Raw genomic sequence first — 21,222 nt, 5'->3', positions numbered from 1 at the left:
AGGTGAATCTTGCTAGAAGACCCAAAAATAAGCAAATAAGAGATTATCAGTATCTAAACTAGGTACCAAATTACAGGGTAAATGGGTGTTTAAATCATTTAAGTGGTGTATGAGATGCATGTTAACTTAGAAACTAATTATTGATTTAATAATCTTTTATACCCTGCAGGCATTTAGAAGAAATGTACTTACTACGAACACCAACTTCTTCTGCATCTGCCTGATCGTATTTAAAGGAACAGAAGAAATGTTTGTAATTAATCTGCCCAGTAAATACCAGATCATAGCACTAGGCAGGTGTGTGTCTAGATAAAATTTCTTGCAGCTAATTTAAACTTTCTACACACACCAGTAGATAATCTCAATGTAAATAATACATTTCTTCTTGACCCTTTAATGTAAGCCAACGAGTAGAAGAGGATATTAACTTCTGTTCTGTATCACACACACTTCTGTATACTTTTAGCATTTGTGGATGGATTTAAAGCATTTATGAAAATAGCACTTGGGTAAAACTATGTTTTAAAACTCAGATTACATTTAATGGTGAGTGGAAGTAGGTACCACCTTCCCATTAAAGCCCCAAATGCGTATTAGATTCTTTTTAAACTTTTAAAATTTTTCTAGACGTTTATTGTGTAGCCGCTATCTCAGGAATGAGTTTTTATACTCTAGCTATTTCTATGCTTATACAGGAAAAATATTCTCAAAGTTTTAAAATTCTCACACCTTTTATAAAATAGTGGACTGCATTTTTCAGTACATATATATTTTTAAATATGAACTTGTTCTTAAACTGAACTACACAGACTCTACTGAATTTAAATAAAAGACCTTTTTTATGGGGTATGTGATCACCTCCAAATTATTTTGAAGGATTGATTTAAATTTCTATTTTTCTCAAGGGTGTTATTTTATATCATCACTGTACTATCGCAAAATAAAGGGGACATGGGAATCACAGGATGTGTTATAAATTGATAACATGTTTTTTTAAAACCTCTATTTTTCTTTGACCATCTCTACAGGGAAAAAAAATGCTATTCCCTTGGTACTTGCCCTAAGTCTTGGCAAAATTCATGTATTACTGTATCATGTAAATAAAAATACTATATGAAAATCTGAAAATTTAACTTAAGTTTGAAAATAACTGATTTTCCATTTAGAGAATCTTCAGACTTACCTCTTAAAATGAAAATGAGTTTTTAAAAACTATTAAATGACATTGATACTAAATAATAACCCAATTAACTATTAAACCTAATTCCCTTCACTAATGATTTTATTGGTACTATTTAAGTAAGATTTTAAAGATAATCTGTCTGCTAAATATTAAGAACACTTTGTGATACAGTCCTTACAATAGGACATTACCTAAATATACCAAAAAGGGTAATTCTTTTGTGTTCTAGCATTGAAAACTAACCTTAGGATATAAGCCAAAGCATAGAAAGAAACTTAGGAAATAAAGGGTTAAGAAGTAGATTGTTGCATATGTAATGCAAGTTATGTAGGTATGTGCTTAATGCTATTAAGTCAGTTACTGTATGTTTGACCTCAATACACTAAGCTTTTGGCTTTCAGAACAGCTGGGTCTGCTAACAATCATTTCCCAGTTCTCTTCATTGTAGATCAGATGACTCTCGCTTTATCACCCTTGGAGACCACATGAAGGACAAAGCAAAAAGATCCACACACAAAACTAATGTTTGTACGGGGGGAAGGGGGGTGCGGCATGGAGGAAGGCGGGGGAAGGTACACTTGGCCCTGATCTTCCAGTGAACATAACAGAAGAGAGACCAATTGAGACTTGAAACCCCTGTGTTACTCCAACCATTATTTAGCTACATCCTATCCATCTTTTACTCTTTGTATTGAACAGAAAGGCTCCTTTGGCTGCCTTGACTTTTGTAAATGTTTCACTCACTTAGTTGTGGTTTATCATTTGGACAGAATGCTACATCTGGGATTTTTCTTCCCTCCTTAACGCCTCAAGGGAAAATGGCTTCTGTATGCTTCATATTTGATACATGAACGTACATCCTGTTTCTTCATTTTAAGAAGCAAGCCTAAGTTTATTGGTAACAGAAAACTGCATTTCTCAGAAACAGCCCTTCCCTCTAAAATGAACTTGAAAATAACTTAGAAGCATTCATTTCTTGACAGGTATATTAGTGAAATAACTGAGAAATCTTCAGTATTTTTGCATTACCTAAATATCTTTACATTAAAACATCCCAATAACCCTGAGTGTAGCTGAGAGAAGTACTTTGGAATTACCCATTTCTGTGATCTTAATTCATCAACGGACATTTTTGGTATTTTGGAACCTAATCCTTCAAAGTTCAAAGTGGACTCTTCTTAAATTGGTTTCTAATGGATATAAGAGATACTTGACTTATAATTGCTGCAAATCTCCATAAAAGCTACAGTGTTAATATGATTAAATTATCTGGGGAAAAATGTGTATTTAGAGGATTTACCTACAAGATACTTTGAATATGGGTGCATTCTACTTTATTAGTATTTATATGATATACTTTTATTTTCAAATAATGTTTCTCTGCTCCAGTTATTTAGAAATTAGAACTTCCTCATCACTGATTTAAATCAACATCCTGTGTTAAACCCATGTATGCTATTAAAAAAAATATAAAAACAAGACTACACCAGCCAGCCAAGATGCTGACATTTGGGCACAGTGATTACAAATGGTGACCATGGACAGCGATGTTCCTGCTGATTCGGCAGTGATTCAAGGCTGCTTTTCTGTGCTGACCTGCCCTTTGAGTCTTTATGCACATTTTCTTTGAGAAATACTTCCTGATTTTTGCTTTGTCTAAACCTACTTCCTTTATCAGATTTAGAAGCACATACCTTCTTGTGGCTTGTGGCTGTCCATGTCTAGAACCAGATTTTCTTTGTGTATATGTGCTCACTGTTTTAAAATATATCACCACTTAGTCAATATACTTTAATGGATGTCTTATGAAAGAAACATATTCATTAAAAACATAGGTTGATGTGAAAATAATTGTTTTATTCTTAACCACAGAGATTAAAGAGAACACATCTTTTTTTCCCCCTGCCCTCCCGAAAGAACAATCTTTACATAAGAAACTGTAACACAGGGACACATGGGTGGCTCAGTCGTTAAGCATCTGCCTTCGGCTCAGGTCATGATCCTGGGGTTCTGGGATCAAGCCCCCAATTGGCTCCCTGCTCAGTGGGGAGCCTGCTGCTCCCTCTCCCACTCCCCCTGCTTGTGTTCCCTCTCACTGTTTCTCTGTCAAATAAATAAAATCTTAAAAAAAAGAAAAAAAAACTATAACATAGATACATTATTTTTACCAATTAAATGATAGTAAAGATGAGCTTCTCCTAATATAGAATGATATGTTATTAACAGAGCCAAGTTAACGTGAAACATGATATGAATCGATGCTTACGGAAGTGATAATCTTGAGCTACTCAAAAAAGATCAAAAGGATGAAATCCTGTATAAAACCGTTTAACTTAAACAGAATGATCCTAAAAGTTTAGAATTAGTGATCATGAGTAATTAAAAAAAAAATCACTCAAACCACTTAAATTCAGTAAAATTCACTGTTTAATTGCATTCAAGTAAGTCAGCATTTTTGGAAATAACATGGTCTAATTCTCTCCCTTGTTATAAAGAAATCAAATTTGTACATGTAATAAGGCGTGTTCAAACTTCAAGCACTTTAAATTGCCTTCTCACAGTAATTAAAAATTTAATCCCTGAGATATAATTTCTAAAGAATGAAATACACATTACTTGCATTCTAAAATGTAAGGAAAACTAAATTTAAATACCAAAATTAGTGATTTCTTTAAAAAGAAGGGCTTGATTCTCCCAGTAAGCTCACTGGATTTGCAGAATTTTTTTTTAAGACAACAAATTGTAGAATACATGTCCTGAGTAAACACTAGGATTAAGGGAATTTTCTCTTATTTTCCCACTTGGATAACTGAATATTAATAAAACCACAACATGTCTTGGCCACTTCATGTTTAGAAAATAAAAGCCTCCAATGGGCGTGAGTCCCCATATATATTTACTTTGTATAGACAACAATGACTTTCCACCATTTTTTCCCAATCATTTTGTGATTCTCAAAATGATAATTTCATTTATACATAGCAAAAAAGTTCAAAAAAACCTTTAAACACTGTTAATATTTTCACATCTGTTTGTGGAGACAGAGCTAGTTGATTTTCTTCTGATTTCTTCCATTTTTGGAGTCCCACATGATTATAATGTTAAAATATACCAAGAAGAACAGGAAATTCAAGCAAGATACAAAACAAACCAATACAGAAAATAAGTCCGGTAATTTCTGAGGAGGTTCCAGTGTGACAGTTATCAGTGTCAGAAGTACCATACTGATGACTGAGATAAGAAACTACAAGGAGGGAAAAGGACATTATTGAGTAATATAAAAGATAAAATTTAAATATACTGGTAACATTTACTTATAGCTGTAAGTGAGCAGAATTGAAAGTGAGGGGTGGAGGTCCAGTCTCTTCTACTGGTGGATCTCAACCTAGGCCACATGTTAGAATCATCTGAGGGGTAGGTATAAAAATCTCAATGCCAGGCCACACTTCAGACCAATTAAATCAGAGTTTTCTGGGGTAGGCCTCAGGATTTAAAAGCTTTCCAAGTGATTCCCATGTGTAGTCAAAGCCTTAGAACCCCTATCATACTTAATACCACCCAAGAACTAACCAAAGTTCTCTAGAACAGACAATATTGCTAGTGAGGGTTAAATTCAGGGTATGCTCCAGGGCCTTGAGTTCCTATAGGATATAAAGTTCTAAGCTAATCTAAGAATCTGTCTATAAAAAAGCCTTCCATGGCAAATAGAAAATTGTATTTCATATTCATGGAACACTTTCAATGAGCTAATGCTGCAGTAAGTCATGGTGGAACGTATGAAAGAAAATGTAATCTTCTGGCCTCAAAGAGTTTTCAATTTAATTAGGGAAATGCATGAACTAATTAAATAAAATCACAAGGTCACATTTTATTAAATGCCAAAATGAAGAGAAAAAATACTTCATTGATTGTAATTGTGTAGCAGCCAGTTTTCTTTAGACTAGTGCACTGTATAGTAGAACTTTCTGCAATGATGGAAATGTTCTATGCCTGTGTACAGCAAAAGAGAAACTGCTAACCACATGTGGTTATTGAGCATTCAAAATATGCCTATTGTGACTGAGCTGAATTTATTTTATTTAATTTTAATGTTTAAATTTTTAATGTGTCTAGTGGCTACCATATTGGACAGGTTTTTTTTTTTTAAGATTTACTTATTTATTATTTGAGAGAGAGAGCACGTGCACAGAGAGGAGGCATAGGGGGAGAGGGAAGAGAACCTCAAGCAGACTCCCTGCTGAGCACCAGGGCCCTGAGCTGAAAGCAACAGTGGGGATACGTAACCGACTAAGCCACCAAGTGCCCCTACCGTACTGGAGAGTTTAGCTTTAGACTGTGAGCTCCTTTAAGATGAGGACGAGCCAGATCTTATTCATTTCACCCTGGCATAGCACATAAGTATGCAGAAGCTGCTTAAGTAAATGTAGAAAGCAAGAAGTGAGAAATCATAGTGACTTTCATGCAGGAGGTGGGACATAATGGAACCCTGAAAGATATTCTAATGGCTATAACAGGATTTAAAGATATGAACAGAGTAGTATAGTGCTCATTCCAGATGGAAGCCTGGGAAGGACAGTAACCAAAAGGGCTCACAAACAGGTATGAACAGGCCAAAAATATCCTCCAAAAGGAAAATCCCTGTCAACCTTGGTGAAAAATGAAAACTTCTGAAGTGAAATCATCAACTTTAAAGTTTCAAACTTAAGGGACACCTGCATGGCTCAGTCATTGAAGCGTCCAACCCTTGATTTCAGCTCAGGTCATGATCTCAGGGCTGTGACCCAGAGCCTTGCATCAGGCTCTATGCTCAGCACAGAGTCTGCTTTAGATTCTTTCCCCCCTCGCTTTCCCTCTCCCTTTGCTCCTCTCCCCGCTTAAATAAAGGAAATCTTAAAAAAAAAAAAAAAAAGTTTCAAATAAGAAATATGGGGGGCGCCTGGGTGGCACAGCGGTTAAGCGTCTGCCTTCGGCTCAGGGCGTGATCCCGGCGTTATGGGATCGAGCCCCACATCAGGCTCCTCTGCTATGAGCCTGCTTCTTCCTCTCCTACTCCCCCTGCTTGTGTTCCCTCTCTCGCTGGCTGTCTCTATCTCTGTCAAATAAATAAATAAAATCTTAAAAAAAAAAAAAAAAACCAAGAAATATGGGACTGGTTGAAATGTCATGACACTATGATCCTGAATCAGTGCTAAGGGCATATTAAAATTCCTCCTGCTTTTTTTTTTTTGTTTTTAATTTTTACTTTAAAGATTTTATTTATTCATATGAGAGAGAGCAAGAGAGAACATGAGTGAGGTGAGGGGCAGAGGGAGCAGCAGACTCCCTGCTGAGCAGGAAGCCTGATGTGGACTTGATCCCAGGACCTGGCACCATGACATGAACCGAAGGCAGATGCTTAACTGACTGAGCCACCCAGCTGCCCCGAGATTTGCTTAGATAACTACCCTGTGTCCTCACCACCATGTCCTCCACTCCATAAAAGCCGGGGGTTAAGATGCAGAGAATGGGCAGAGACTATTCAGAAGATAATAGCTGCATAGTAACACCTGGATCATCAGTCCACCAGCCTGGTTGTCCCTATCAGTAAATTACCCTGAATGAACAACTGTATGCCAACAATAAGATAACATAGAGGAAATGGACACATTCTTAGACACCACTGAGGGGCACCTAAGTGGCTCAGTCGGATAAGTGTCTGCCTTCTGCTTGGGTCATGATCCCAGGGTCCTGGGGTGCAGCCCCACATCGGGCTCCCTGCTCAGGGGGCAGTCTGTTTCTGCCTCTTCCCCTGGCTCTCCCCCCCTGCTCATGTTCTCTCTCTCAAATAAATAAATATAATCTTAAGAAAGTAAGAAAAGGAAGAAAGAAAAGAAAGACACCACTGAAACTGTCTGAAGAAATATAGACAGTCCAGGGGCGCCTGGTGGCCTGACTCTTGATTTCTGCTCAGGTCATAATCTCAGGATCCTTGGATCGAGCCCATCAGGTTCTGAGCTCAGTGCAGACTCAGCTTGTCTCCCTCCCTCTGCTCCTCCCCCCCCACAAAATAAATAAATAAAATCTTAAAAACAAAACAACAACAACAAAAAAAACCCAGAAAGTCCAAATTGACCTGTAACAAAGAAACTTATTAATCATTTTTTAAAGTCCCACAGGGGTGCCTGGGTGGCACAGTGGTTAAGCGTCTGCCTTCGGCTCAGAGCGTGATCCCAGCATTGTGGGAACGAGCCCCACATCGGGCTCTTCCGCTATAAGCCTGCTTCTTCCTCTCCCACTCCCCCTGCTTGTGTTCCCTCTCTCGCTGGCTTTCTCTCTCTCTGTCAAATAAATAAATAAAATCTTTTAAAAAATAAATAAATAAAGTCTCACAAAGACAGGCCCAGGCACAGATGGCTTCACTGGTGAATTATGCCAAACGTTTATAGAAGAATTAATATCTATCCTTCATAAATGCTTCCAAAAAGTAGAAAAGAAACATCTCCCAACTCATTCTATTAAGCAAGCATTAACCCTGATACCAAAACCAAACAAAGATTTCATAAGGAAAAAACCCTAAGACCAATACCCCTTATGAATATAGATGTAAAAGTCTTCTATAAAATACTGGCAAACACAGAGGGGAGGGCATGGGAAGATGGGTGAAATGGGTGAAGGGGCTTAAGAGGTACAAAGTTCCAGTTATAAAATAGATAAATCACAGGGATTAAAAGTACAGCATAGGTCTATTTTCTTCACAATTTGGAGATTTTTCTTTGGAGCACTTGGAGGCAAATGAATGCATGATTCAAATAAAAGGTTGGAGAAATAACAATGTTACCTTTTTTTTTTTTTTGTAAGTGGGTTCCACACCCAATGTGGGTCTCCAATTCAAGACAGAGAGATCAAGTGATATGCTTAACCAACTGAGCCTGCTAGAGGCCCCAACAAAGTTACCTTTAAAAATTAAGATAGTTTCAGGGCGCCTGGGTGGCACAGCGGTTAAGCATCTGCCTTCAGCTCAGCGCGTGATCCCGGCGTTACGGGATCGAGCCCCACATCAGGCTCCTCCGCTAGGAGCCTGCTTCTTCCTCTCCCACTCCCCCTGCTTGTGTTCCCTCTCTCACTGTCTCTCTGTCGAATAAATAAATAAAATCTTTAAAAAAAAATAAAAATAAAAATTAAGATAGTTTGGGGCAACAAGCTGGCTCAGTCGATACAGCATATGACTCTTGATCTTGGGATCATGAATTGGAGACCCACGTTGGATGTAGAGTTTACTTGAAAGTAAAAATAAATAGGGGCGGGGGCACCTGGGTGGCTCTGTCGGTTAAGCATGTGCCTTTGGCTCAGGTCATGATGCCAGGGTTCTAGGTTCAAGCCCTGTGTTGGGATTCCTGCTCAGTAGGGAGTCTGCTTCTCCTCCCTCTGCCCCTCCCCCCAGCTTGTGCTCTCTCTCTTAGGCACGCGCTCTCCTCTCGAATAAATAAATGAAATCTTTGGGGAAAAAAAATAAAAAGATGTTTGATATCTGCTGGCTAAGACAAAAATAAACTTTAAAAAAATTCTTTTAACTTCAAAAAATAAATAAAAAAAAAATTAAAGTACAGCATAGGGAATGTAGTCAATAAATACTGCAGTAAATTTTTATCATGGAAGACAGTAACTATACTCACTATGATGAGCATTTCATCAAATCGCTATGCTGTACACCTGAAACTAGCATAATCTTGTATGTCAACTATACTTCAGTTAGAAAAAAATACCAGCAACCCAAACCAGTGGCATATAAAAAGGTTTACATATCATGATCAAGTGGGACTTATCCCAAGAATGTAAGCAAGATTAGTTCAACATACAAAAATCAATCAATAATATACTATATTAATAGAATAAGGGAAAAAATACATGATCATATCAGACAAGGGAAAAATATTTTTCATAATAAAAACACTCAATAAATTAGGAATAGAAGAGAACTTCCTCAACCAAATAAAGGCCAGCTATAAAAAGCCCACAGCTAACATCACAGTTAATGGTGAAAGACTAGATGCTTTTCCCCTAAAATCAGGAAGAAAAGATGCTCACTCTTGCCATTTGTATTCAACATTGTACGGGAGGTTCTAGCCAGGGTACATAAGCAAGGAAAAGAAATAAAAAGCATTCAGAAAGGAAAATAGAAGTAAAACTATCATGATTTGCAGATGACGTAATCTTGTATGTAGAAAATCAGAAGGATTCCACTAGAAACTTAGAACATGGAATACAAGTTCAGCAATGTATTTGTATACAGTGACAATGAACATTATAGAAATGAAATTAAGAAAATTCCATTTACAAAATCATAAAGAATAAAATACTTAGAAATAAATTTAACATAAGAAGTGGAAGACCTGTACACTGAACACTATAGAATACTGTTGAAGAAAATTAAAGAATATCTAAATAAATGGAAATACATCTATGTTCATGGATTTGGAAGACTAAATCTTGTTAAGATGACAATATTCCACGAATTCACATACAGATTTAAAGCAATCCTTATCAAAATCTTAGCTGGGTTTTTAGAGAAACTGACAAGGTGATCCTAAAAATAATATAGAAATGCAAGGAACATAGAATAGCTAAAACAATCATGAGAAAGAACAAAGTTGGAGGAATCACATTCTGAATATCAAAACTACAAAGCAAGAGTAATCAAGACAGTGTAGTACTGGAATAATGAGAGACATATAGATCAGTGGAATAGAATTCAAAGTCCAGAAATAAACCCTTATATTTAAGATCAGTTGATTTTCAACAAAGGTACCAACACAATTCATTGGTGCTGGAAAAACTTAATAAAGTTGGACTCCTACCTCACACCAAACACAAAAATTAACTCAAAATGAATCAGTGACCTAAAGATAAAACTCTTAAAAGAAAACATAAGGGTAACTCTTCATGACCTTTACACAATGGTTTCTTAGATATGACATCAAAAGCATAGGGGCACCTAGTTGGCTCCATCAGTACAACACACAACTCTTGAACTCGGGGTCATGAGTTTAAGCCCCACATTGGGCATTAAGCTTACTTAACAAAAAAAACAAAAACAAAAAGGCACAGACAATAAAAGAAAGAAAGATATTGGGTTTCATAAAAATCAAAAAAAACTTTCATGCTGCAAACGATATCATTAAGAAAGTGAAGGATGGGGCGCCTGGGTGGCACAGCAGTTAAGCGTCTGCCTTCGGCTCAGGGCGTGATCCCGGCGTTCTGGGATCGAGCCCCACATCAGGCTCCTCCGCTATGAGCCTGCTTCTTCCTCTCCCACTCCCCCTGCTTGTGTTCCCTCTCTCGCTGGCTGTCTCTATCTCTGTCGAATANTAAATAAAATCTTTAAAAAAAAAAAAAAGAAAGTGAAGGAAATCTACGTAATAGAAAAATTTCCAAGTCATGTACCCAGTAAGGGACCTGTATCACAAATGTATAAAGAACTCTTACAACTCAAAAATACAAAGACAACCCAATTAAGAACGGGCAAAGGATATGAATAGGCATTTCTCCAAGAAAGATACACAAACGGCCAATGAGCACATAAAAAGATGCCCAACAACACTGGTAACTTGGAAAATACAAATCAAAATCTCAATGAGATACCATTTCACTCCCACTAGGATGGCTATCATAAAAAAGACAATAACAAGTGCTGTCAAGAATGTAGAGAAATTGGAACCCTCGTATATTGCTGATGGGAATGTAGAAGCATGTAGAACTTTGGTGAACAGCTGCACAGTTTCTCAAAATGTTAAACACAGAATTACCACTCCTAAGGATACACTCAAGGGAAATGAAAACAATGTGCTGATAAATTTATAAACAAATCTTCACAGCAGCATTATTCACAACAGCCAAAAAGTGGGATCAACATAATGCCCATTAACTGATGAACAGATAAACAAAATGTGGTATATCCATTAAAATGGAATATGTATGGCAATAAAAAAGAATGAAGTATTGATGCATGATACAATACAGATGAACCTCAAAAACATGCTGAGTGAAAGTAGCCAATCACAAAAGTCTTAATTTTTTAAAGTAGGCTCCATGTCCAGCGTGGAGTCCAACATGGGGATCAAACCAGCAACCCTGAGATCAAGACCTAAGCCGAGATCAAGAATTGGACGCTCAACTGACTGAGCCACCCAGGCGCCCCGACTACATTTTCTGTGATTCCATGTTATAGTTTGAATTATGTCCCCAGAAAATTCGTATGTTGTAGACCCAATCCCCAATGTGAATGCATTAGGAGACAGAAACTTTAGGACAGTTAAATTAAGGTTAAATTGAGGTTATAAGGGTGGGGCCCTAATTTGATATGACTAGTGTGCTTATAAGAAGAGGAAGAGACACTGAAGAACTCACTACACACCCACACAAAGAAGAGGCCATATGAGGACACAGCAAGATTGCCTATAACCCAGAAAGAGAGGCCTCACCAGAAACCTTGGATGAGGCACCTTGATTTTGGACTTCTAGCCTCCAGAACTCTAAGAAAATACATTGCTGTTGCTTTAGACCCCCAGTCTGGTATTTTGCTATGGCAGCCCTAGCAGAGTAATACATTCCACTTATATGAAATGTCCAGATTGGTAAATATTTAGTTACAGAAAGTATATTACTGGCTTGTGTCCAAGGCTGGAGTTTAGAGTGGAATGGGAAATGGCTACTAATGGAAAGGGGGTTCCTTTTTGGGGTGATGGAAATAATCTAAAATTAGATTATGGTCATGGCTGTACAACTCTATGTACATACTTAAAACCATCAAATTGCACACTTTAAATGGGTGGACTTTATGGGTGAATTTATATGAATTATATCTCAAAAAAGCTATAAAAGAAAAAGATATTACTTTTTTTTTCTTTTTTCTTTTTTTTTTTTTTTAAAGATTTTATTTATTTATTCGACAGAGAGAGAGACAGCCAGCGAGAGAGGGAACACAGCAGGGGGAGTGGGAGAGGAAGAAGCAGGCTCACAGCATAAGAGCCTGATGTGGGGCTCGATCCCATAACGCCGGGATCACGCCCTGAGCCGAAGGCAGACGCTTAACCACTGTGCCACCCAGGCGCCCCAACTTTTTTTTTTTTTTTTAACAGTGCCATGCTAAGTACCATTCCTTAAAAACTGAACAACTTGTGGCGCTGTTGGTTAAGTGTCCAACTCTTGATTTTGGCTCAGGTCATGATCTCAAGGTTGTGAGATCAAGCCCCACACTGGACTCCTCGCTGGGCATGAAGCCCGCTTAAGATTCTCTCTCTCCCTCTCTCTCTGCCCCTCCCCACACAGCACTCTAAAAAAAATTTTTTTTAATTAAAAAAACTGAACAACTTACCAAATATTGTATAATTCTGGGAAGAAATGTAAAACATGGAAGATATTTCCTAACAGAAATGGAAAAGGATTTCAACTGCAGTTCTTCTTCAGAAGTCTTTTCAAATATTGAAAAGGAAACTGCACAAGCTATAAAAAATGCCACTGTTGTCACAACTGAGGGCATTAAGAGTTCATCCTTCAGTAGAAGAGGTAGCATACTGTAAGGGAAAACAGAAAAAACATCAAAAGAGAATTGCTAATCCAAAACATAATCATTTTGTAAAAAATTTCTAAATGAGTTTATGAGAACTCTACTGAAAATATATAAATATTAGTTTGACTCACCTAAATGTTGATACAAGTAAAAACCAAGTAGACATAAAAGGAATTTCACTTAAAACTAAGCAGACTGGTCTAAAATGATAAAGAAAAAATATTTTAATCTTAGAAAACAATTTCAATTCTTGTGAAAAATATAAAAACATTTTATCTCTCTGATCTTTGGGGTAGCTAAACAAACAAACAAGAAACAGCCAGTAAGGTCTCCATATGGATCCCTGGTTCATTTTTTCATATCAATCCAAACTAAGTGAGTCTAAACATAAACAAGGTATCAACTCCTCCTAATAACTACTTCTTTCAATATTCTATTAAGGAACTTTTTTTCCTATCATACAGCAACATACAGAATGGATCAGATAAACAAATTCAAACATTCAGAGAAAGAGAGCTTTCTCATGTTTCATCCTTCTTGGGAAATAAATTAATTCCCAGTACTGCGGTTTCAAACTTCCTTTTNTATTCAAACATTCAGAGAAAGAGCTTTCTCATGTTTCATCCTTCTTGGGAAATAAATTAATTCCCAGTACTGCGGTTTCAAACTTCCTTTTTTATGATCCTCCATGTTACATATTACTAATCTAAGTTAAAAACTAAAGTTATAACAGACAGGATTGTCCTCTGCCACTAAAGCGAGAACAGAGACAAAGGAGAATTATAAGAGGAAACAAGCTGATAATGGTAGAAAAAAAGGAAACAAGTAGGAAGCAGCCACATGAAAAGAGCGATAGTATAGGAAGCAGAAGCATAACGCCAATAAATGGAACCACTGGCTTTATGACAGAGTTTAGGGTCATAGGTCCCACTTCTGGGACCTACTTACTAGCAACACTGGTCTCATTTTCTTCTGGATTCTACTGTGGCAATGCTCAGGAAGAAGGGGACGCAAGTCCTAGTCCCATCTCTGCCACTTACTTAATGTATGACCCTGAACAAATGATTAATTTAACCATCTTTCTTAGGTGTAAATGGAAATTGTAGTAATACCTTGTATTATTACATAATTGAAAGAACTCTTTTATAAGTAGTATCAAATTTTTTTTTAAAGATTTTATTTATTCATTTGACAGAGATAGAGACAGACAGCGAGAGAGGGAACACAGCAGGGGGAGTGGGAGAGGAAGAAGCAGGCTCATAGCGGAGGAGCCTGATGTGGGGCTCGATCCCATAACGCTGGGATCACGCCCTGAGCTGAAGGCAGACGCTTAACCGCTGTGCCACCCAGGCGCCCCAAGTATCAAATTTTTTAATAAATTAACTTTTTACTAATGATGGCAGTTGTTGAATACTTATTGTTATTATTGTTACTATTATTATTTTGGGTCTCCTTATTTTAAAAGGTTTGAGCATTCTCCTCCTTTCTTAGAAGGATGACTTTTAGGGACGCCTGGGTGACTCAGATGGTTAAGTGTCTGCCTTTGTCTCAGGTCATGATCCTGAGGTCCTGGGATCGAGCCCCGCATTGGGCTCCCTGCTCCGTGCAGAGCCTACTTCTCCCTTCTCCTTCTGCCATTCCCTCTGCTTGTGCTCTCTGGCTCTGTCTGTCAAATAAATGAGTAAAATCTTTAAAAAAAAAAAAAAGGATGACTTTTCCCCATATCAACCAGCATATGAGATGTAAGGCCTGGGATTACAAACTGATTGAAAATTACCACACTAAAAGAAAATACTAGAGGACTTTCAATTTCACTGCTTGCTGCTTTTTAAATCAGAATGTATTTATGTTAAAAACATGCATGCACATAGTAGGTACTCAATAAACATTATTTTCTCTTTCTGGGTCTTAACTCTTTCCCATTTATTCATTCAATATTCATTTACTAAATACAAGTATTTATTGAAACTTATGTACAACCATTGTTCTGAAAGGAATACAAAGAGGAATGTTAACTCAGCCTTTGCCCTCAAGGTACTTAGTATTTATATTTAAGCAGCAGAATCCCTTGCATCCTCAATCTCTTCTCTGAAACTTTTCCTTCACCGCCTTGTTGAAAACAAATCCTGGCTCCCTTCCCCTGAGGAAAATGCTGCCCCTCAGCCCTACCAACCTTACCTGTTTTGTTGTTGTTTCCATAGCCTTGAAACAACTTGACCCAGAGGAGATAACCTCTTTGCTCTTTATCACTTCTTCCACATCAGTTCTCCCCCTCTCCACCCTAACAATCTCCATGTCCTCAGGCTCCATCCGTGGTAGTCTTCATCTTTGTCATCATCCACCAACCACAAGGGTCACTTCCCTCATTACTCAGCCATTTCAACGCCTTACTCACTCACTCTCTACAACCCTACTCATCTTCATTCCTGGCAATTTTTACATAGATGATCTTCCAACACCCTGACTTCTCATTTGCTGGAACTCTTCTCTTGTAGTGATCTACACCTTTCGGTTATACTCAGGACTGTAACCCCACTATAATTACAATGCAGCAACTGCATCCTGACCACTATCTCCTACCTTCTCAGCACTCCAGAACTCCAACAATCTTTTGATCCCATCAAGATCTTCAACCCATTATTCCTACCACCTTTCTCACTTTGCCTCACTTCTTTGGCTGTCTTTTCCCCTTCTTAACCAGCTTAAATTCTAAGGTAAACTATTGAAATCACTCCCATGCATTCACTCTCAAGCCCTGAGCAAGCCCATTATCCTCACTAGACAAAACCACAAACCTGGAATGACCCAACTCTTCACCTGTAACTTATTCCAACCATACTGAGCAACTGCTCTTGAGGAAAACATTTACCCACACTAACTGTTTCCACTTTAAAGATTTATTTATTTTGAGAGAGAGAGAGGGGAAGACAGGGGCTTGGAGCGGAAGAGCCCGAGGAGGGCTCATCTCAAAACCCTGAGATCAAGACCTGAGCCAAAACAGAGTCAGATACTTAACTGACTGAGCCACCTAGGTGCCCCTGTTTTCACTTTAAATACATGATCATGATATTCAAATGTTTAATAACTACCATATATTTCTCTAGTCTGTTCACACTGTGTCTCTTGAGAAATATAACCCACACCTTCTCATAATCTCATAATCCCAATAGCTCCAACCTGCTCTTGCCTAATGACCTTGCCTTCTACTTCATTAAGAAAATTGAGGCAATTAAAAGAACTTTCACAGATGCCACCATCACATCTACTCTCTTCCCAGCATCTGTACCAATATACCCCGTTGCTTTTTATGAAAATGAACTACTCATGCATCTGTCCAAAGCCAGTCCTTCCATTTGTGCTCTGGGTCCAATCCCATCTCCCTTTCCAAGTGGTATTGCTCCAACAACTCTTACCTCTCTCCTGTATCATCAATGTTCCCTCTCTACAGACCACTCTCACACCATTATCTCTCCTATCTTAAAACCTTAAACAACAAGCCTCACTTGACTCTCCTTTCTCTACCAATTATTGCTCTTATTTTTTCTCCCCTTTTCAGCAAAGCTCACCTAAAGAACTGTCTACCTCACACCATATATAAAAATTAACTCAAAATTGATCAAAGACCTAGATATAAGAACTAAATCCATAAACTTCTTAAAAATAACATGAGAGTAAGTCTTTATTACCTTGGATTTGGCAATGGTTTGTTAGATATGACACCAAAAGCCCAAGCAACAAAAAGAAATAAAAGATAAATTGAACTTCATCAAAATTAAAAACTTGAAAGTTTTTAAAACCATAAAAATTGCTCAACATCACTAGTTATTACGGAAATGCAAATCAGAACCACTTCATACCCTGAAAGATGGGAGGGGAAAAAAGGGAAAATAACAAGTGCTGGCAAGGATGTAGAAAAACTGGAAACATTATACATTACTGGTAGGAATGCAAAATGGTATAGCTGCTGAGGAAAACAGTTTGATGGCTCCTCAGTCAGTTAAATACAGAATTACTGTATGACCCAGAAATTCCACTCCCGGGTGTAGACTCAAGAGTACTGAAAACGGGTGTCTGGGTGGCTCAGTTGGTGGGTGTTGCCTTTGGCTTGGGTCATGATCCCGGGGTCCTGGGATCAAGCCCTACATTAGGCTCCTCGCTCAGTGGAGAGCCTGCTTCTCCCTCTTCCTCTGCCTGCCGCTCTGCCTACTTGTGCTCTCTTTCTCTCTGTCAAATAGATAAATAAAATCTTTAAATTAAAAAAAAAAAAAAGAAGAAGAGTACTGAAAAGAAATGTTCAGACAAAAACTTATGTAGGAATGTTCATACTGGCACTATTTCAGAATAACCAAAAGGTGGAAACCCAAATGTTCATCAAATGATGCATGGATGAACAAAATGTAGTATATCCATACAATGCAATATTATTCAGGCATAAAAATGAAGTACTGTTACATGCTACATGGATGAACCTTGAAAATATTATCTTACATGAAAGGTCAGACATAAAAAGCCAAATATTATGATTCCAATTATATGAAGCACCCCCATATAGATAGAAAGTAATTTAGTGGTTACAAGAATTGAGGGATGGGAAGAGAATGGGGATTGATGTTTAAAGGGTACAGGGTTTCCTTTTGGGGTGATAAAAATGTTCTGGAAATAGACAGTGGAGATGGTTGCACAGCATTGTAACTACTGGTATATTTTGCCACAATTAAATAAATTTAAAAAAAAGAATTATCTATACCTATCTTCAATTTCTCTCCTCTATTTTTTTAAGATTTTATTTATTTATTTGACAGAGAGATAGCCAGCGAGAGAGGGAACACAAGCAGGGGGAGTGGGAGAGGAAAGCAGGCTCCCAGTGGGGGAGCCTGATGTGGGGCTCGATCCCAGGATCCTGGGATCACACCCTGAGCCAAAGGCAGACGCTTAATGACTGAGCCACCCAGGCGCCCCTCCTCTCACTATTTCTTTCTTTTTTTTTTTTTAAGATTTTATTTATTTATTCAACAGAGATAGAGACAGCCAGCGAGAGAGGGAACACAAGCAGGGGGAGTGGGAGAGGAAGAAGCTGGCTCATAGCAGAGGAGCCTGATGTGGGGCTCGATCCCATAACGCCAGGATCACGCCCTGAGCCAAAGGCAGACGCTTAACCACTGTGCCACCCAGGCACCCCTCACTATTTCTTAAACCCACCTTAATCAGGCCTTTCCCTGCATCACTCCATCAGCATTAGCCTTGTCAAAGTCACCAGTGACTTCCATTTTGCTAAGGCAAATAGTCTGTTCTCAGCCCTCATCCTGAGTGATCATCTCATGTTTTTTTCCCTCAGCTTTACTGAGATATAACATATAACATTGTGTAAGTTGAGAGTATACGCCACAATAATTTGACATAGGCATATATTACAAAATGATTACTGCAATAGGTTAACACATCCATCAATTCAATTACCTTTTGTGTGTATGTGTGCAGTGAGAACTTTTAAGATGTATTCTCTTAGCAACTTCCAGGTATATACCTGTTAAATATTACTATGTACAGCCACCATGCTGTACATTAGATCCCCAGAACTTATTCATCTTAAAACTGCAGTCTGTATTCTTTGACCACCTTCGCCCATTTTCCTCCCCACCCTGCCCCAGCAACCACCAATCTACTTTGTTTCTATGACTCAGTTTCTGAGTTTCGATGACTTGGATTCCTTAATTTATGTGAGATCACACAGTATTTATCTTTCTCTGTCTGACTTATTTCACTTAGCATAATGCCCTCAAGGTTCATCTATGTGGTTGCAAATGGTAGGATTTCCTTCTTTTTTATGACTAAGTAATATTCCAAAGTGTGTGCCAGTGTGTGTGCAGTGTAGTGTATACATGGTATACATTTTCTTTATCCATTCATCTGCTGATGGACATTTAGGTGGCTTCCATGTCTTGGCTACTGCAAATAATGCTGCAGTGAACATGGGGATGCGGATACCTCTTTTTTCATTTCCTTCAAATATATGCCCACATGTGGGATAGCTGATCACATGGTAGTTCTATTTTAATTTTTTGAGGAACTTCTATGGTGTTTTCCATAGTGGCTGTACCAATTTACATTCCCAACAAGAGTGTACAAGGGTCCTCCTTTCTCCACATCCTCATCAGTACTTGTTATCTCTTGTCTTTTTGATAAAAGTCATTTGATAAGCCATTTGATAAGCTCTTATCAAATCATATAAAGTGATATCAAATGGTATAACGTGATATCTCATTGTGGTTTTGATTTGCATTTTCCTGATGATTAGTGATGCTAAGCACCCTTTCATGTGCCTGTTGTACAGCTTCTTTGGGAAAATATTTATTTAAGGTCCTTTGCCCATTTTCAAATTGTTTTTTACTACTGAATTGTATGAATTCCTTATATATTTTGGAGATTAACTCCTTATCAGGTATATGGTTTGCAAATATTTTCTCCCATTCCATAAGTTGCCTTTTCATTTTGTTAATCATTTCTTTTTGCTATAAAGAGGCTTTTTTAGTTTGATGTCATCCCCCTTATTTATTTTTCCTTTTCTTCCTTGTGGTTTTGGAGTCATATCAAAAAAAATCATTGCAAAGGTTCTAACAAAAGAAATAGCAAGGAGTCAACATACAAAAGGCCCTGACGAGGTGAATGAAGAGAACAAAGGTATTAAATAGATGTGGGAATGAATGAAATGGAAAAGGCAAAGATGACAAAGAGGCTCCAATCTGAGGAAAATCTCGTTGGTTTATTCAATTTTATTATTAGCATATAAAAAATGTGTATGAAGAAACAGAAATAAGTATGAAACTTTTTCAGTTTAAAATATTATATTTTATAAAGAAGTAAAATTGTAAGAAATTCTGGAAAACTATAATTTTATGAATAATTTTATGCAACTACATAATAACATTTGCGTGGTTTTGTTTTGCACTTAGGTGATTATATGTAGGTAATAAATTTATGCATATATTATAAACACATAATAATAAATAAATAAAACAACATTTTTACTTACAATGATACCAGGAGAATGGACTTTTCATGTACTTGGAAAGAAAATAAAAAGAATGACAGTGCACAGCTAACCTTTAAGGAAAAAAGGGGAAGAATGAGATATAACAACTTATAAACTATAATAGTAGTTTAATTATGAATCTAAATAAAAATCATCTAAATTAAAATTTTATAAAGCTTAATGTAGATTCTATTTAGAAGGAAACTACCTATACAACACTACTGCATAATATTTTATTCAAATTTAGTAAAGCATTTCTTGAAGAACCAATGATTATAAAGCTATACTTAACCACCTAAAACAAGTTCATTCAGACTCAGTTATTCATAAACAAAACTACTAAATATTTCAGACACAACAATCAGACCTTCATCCCCCCCCTGGAATCTCTGACAATTTAAAAAGCACTGAAATCTAAAACTCACAAAAACAAATCCATTTAAAATGTACATTTCAATTAAATATATTAAATGTCTTATAAAGTCATCATTTGCTATTTGGTGTTTAAAATTAAAATTACTTAGATCTATTTTCAGAATTTTATGATCTGCATATTGGACATCTATCTACACACATCCAATCCAGAGCAAATCCTATCTACACCACCTTCTAAATACAATATCCACCCACTTCTCTCCATTCCCCTCTGCTGACAGTGGCAGAGGAGTGATCCAAGCCACACTTACTTTCCTCTGGACTACTGCAATAACCTCTTGATTGGTAACACTCTTGCTTCCTTAACAGTCCATTACATACTCAGCCACCATATCAGATCATGTAAATTTCCCCATTTAAAATCCTCAAATAGCTTCCCATTAACACTGAGACTAAAATCCAAACTCCTATCTGGATCCTGCCTTCTTCCAGTCTATTTCTTACTGTCTCCCTTACGGACTTCATACCAGCCACTTCATACCTGTCCCTTTATATGCTGAACATGCCAAATGTGTTCCTGCTTTACAGAAAAACTTCATTTTTTCCTCAAGTCAGAACACAGATCTTGTGAATGGTTCCTTCTGGCCATTTAGCTCAAGGCTCAAATGTCACTTCCATGGAAAGGCCTTCCCTTATTCAAGCTAAGGTATCGCCCCCTAACCAAAACCCACCAGCACTCCTTTCACATAACACTATTTTCTTCATAGCCCCCATTACTCCCAGATATTTTCTCATTAACAAATCTATTTTATTGTCCTTCTCCTACCACTAGCATGAAAGGCCCCAATTAAGAGAACAGGGATATAAGCTGTTATTCACTTATACACCAGTACTTAGAAAAGGACCTGGCACATTAGAGGGCACTCAAAAAATACTATTTGAGGGGCGCCTGGGTGGCACAGCGGTTAAGCATCTGCCTTCGGCTCAGGGCGTGATCCCGGCGTTATGGGATCGAGCCCCACATCAGGCTCCTCTGCTATGAGCCTGCTTCTTCCTCTCCCACTCCCCCTGCTTGTGTTCCCTCTCTCA

General features: G+C 37.6%; 2 protein-coding genes across 9 annotated transcripts in view; one reads left to right on the top strand and one right to left on the bottom strand.

The window, feature by feature from the left end:
- ITGB3BP (integrin subunit beta 3 binding protein) overlaps positions 1-1,754 on the top strand; it is a 64,271-nt gene extending 62,517 nt beyond the window's left edge. For 2 of the 5 annotated variants that reach the window (XM_034653613.1, XM_034653612.1), the window contains one exon: positions 170-1,754. In XM_034653613.1, coding sequence (XP_034509504.1) covers positions 170-177 — 8 coding nt within the window. In that variant the 3' untranslated portion in view covers positions 178-1,754. The remainder of the gene's footprint in view (positions 1-169) is intronic. The other 3 variants (XM_034653611.1, XM_034653610.1, XM_011223018.3) reach the window with 2 other exon arrangements.
- Positions 1,755-3,592: 1,838 nt separating this feature from the next.
- Positions 3,593-21,222, bottom strand: part of ALG6 (ALG6 alpha-1,3-glucosyltransferase) — a 62,147-nt gene continuing 44,517 nt past the window's right edge. For all 4 annotated transcript variants that reach the window (XM_034653605.1, XM_034653606.1, XM_034653607.1 and 1 more), the window contains 4 exons: positions 19,759-19,829; positions 12,860-12,928; positions 12,534-12,732; positions 3,593-4,427 (listed from right to left, as the gene is read on the bottom strand). In XM_034653605.1, the coding sequence (XP_034509496.1) occupies positions 4,230-4,427; positions 12,534-12,732; positions 12,860-12,928; positions 19,759-19,829 (537 nt within the window). In that variant the 3' untranslated portion in view covers positions 3,593-4,229. The remainder of the gene's footprint in view (positions 4,428-12,533; positions 12,733-12,859; positions 12,929-19,758; positions 19,830-21,222) is intronic.

The sequence above is a fragment of the Ailuropoda melanoleuca genome, chromosome 2, assembly GCF_002007445.2.
Source record: "Ailuropoda melanoleuca isolate Jingjing chromosome 2, ASM200744v2, whole genome shotgun sequence".
Lineage (NCBI taxonomy): Eukaryota > Metazoa > Chordata > Mammalia > Carnivora > Ursidae > Ailuropoda > Ailuropoda melanoleuca.
Note: the sequence above shows the minus strand (reverse complement) of the source record. Positions and strands in the feature narration are given on the sequence as shown.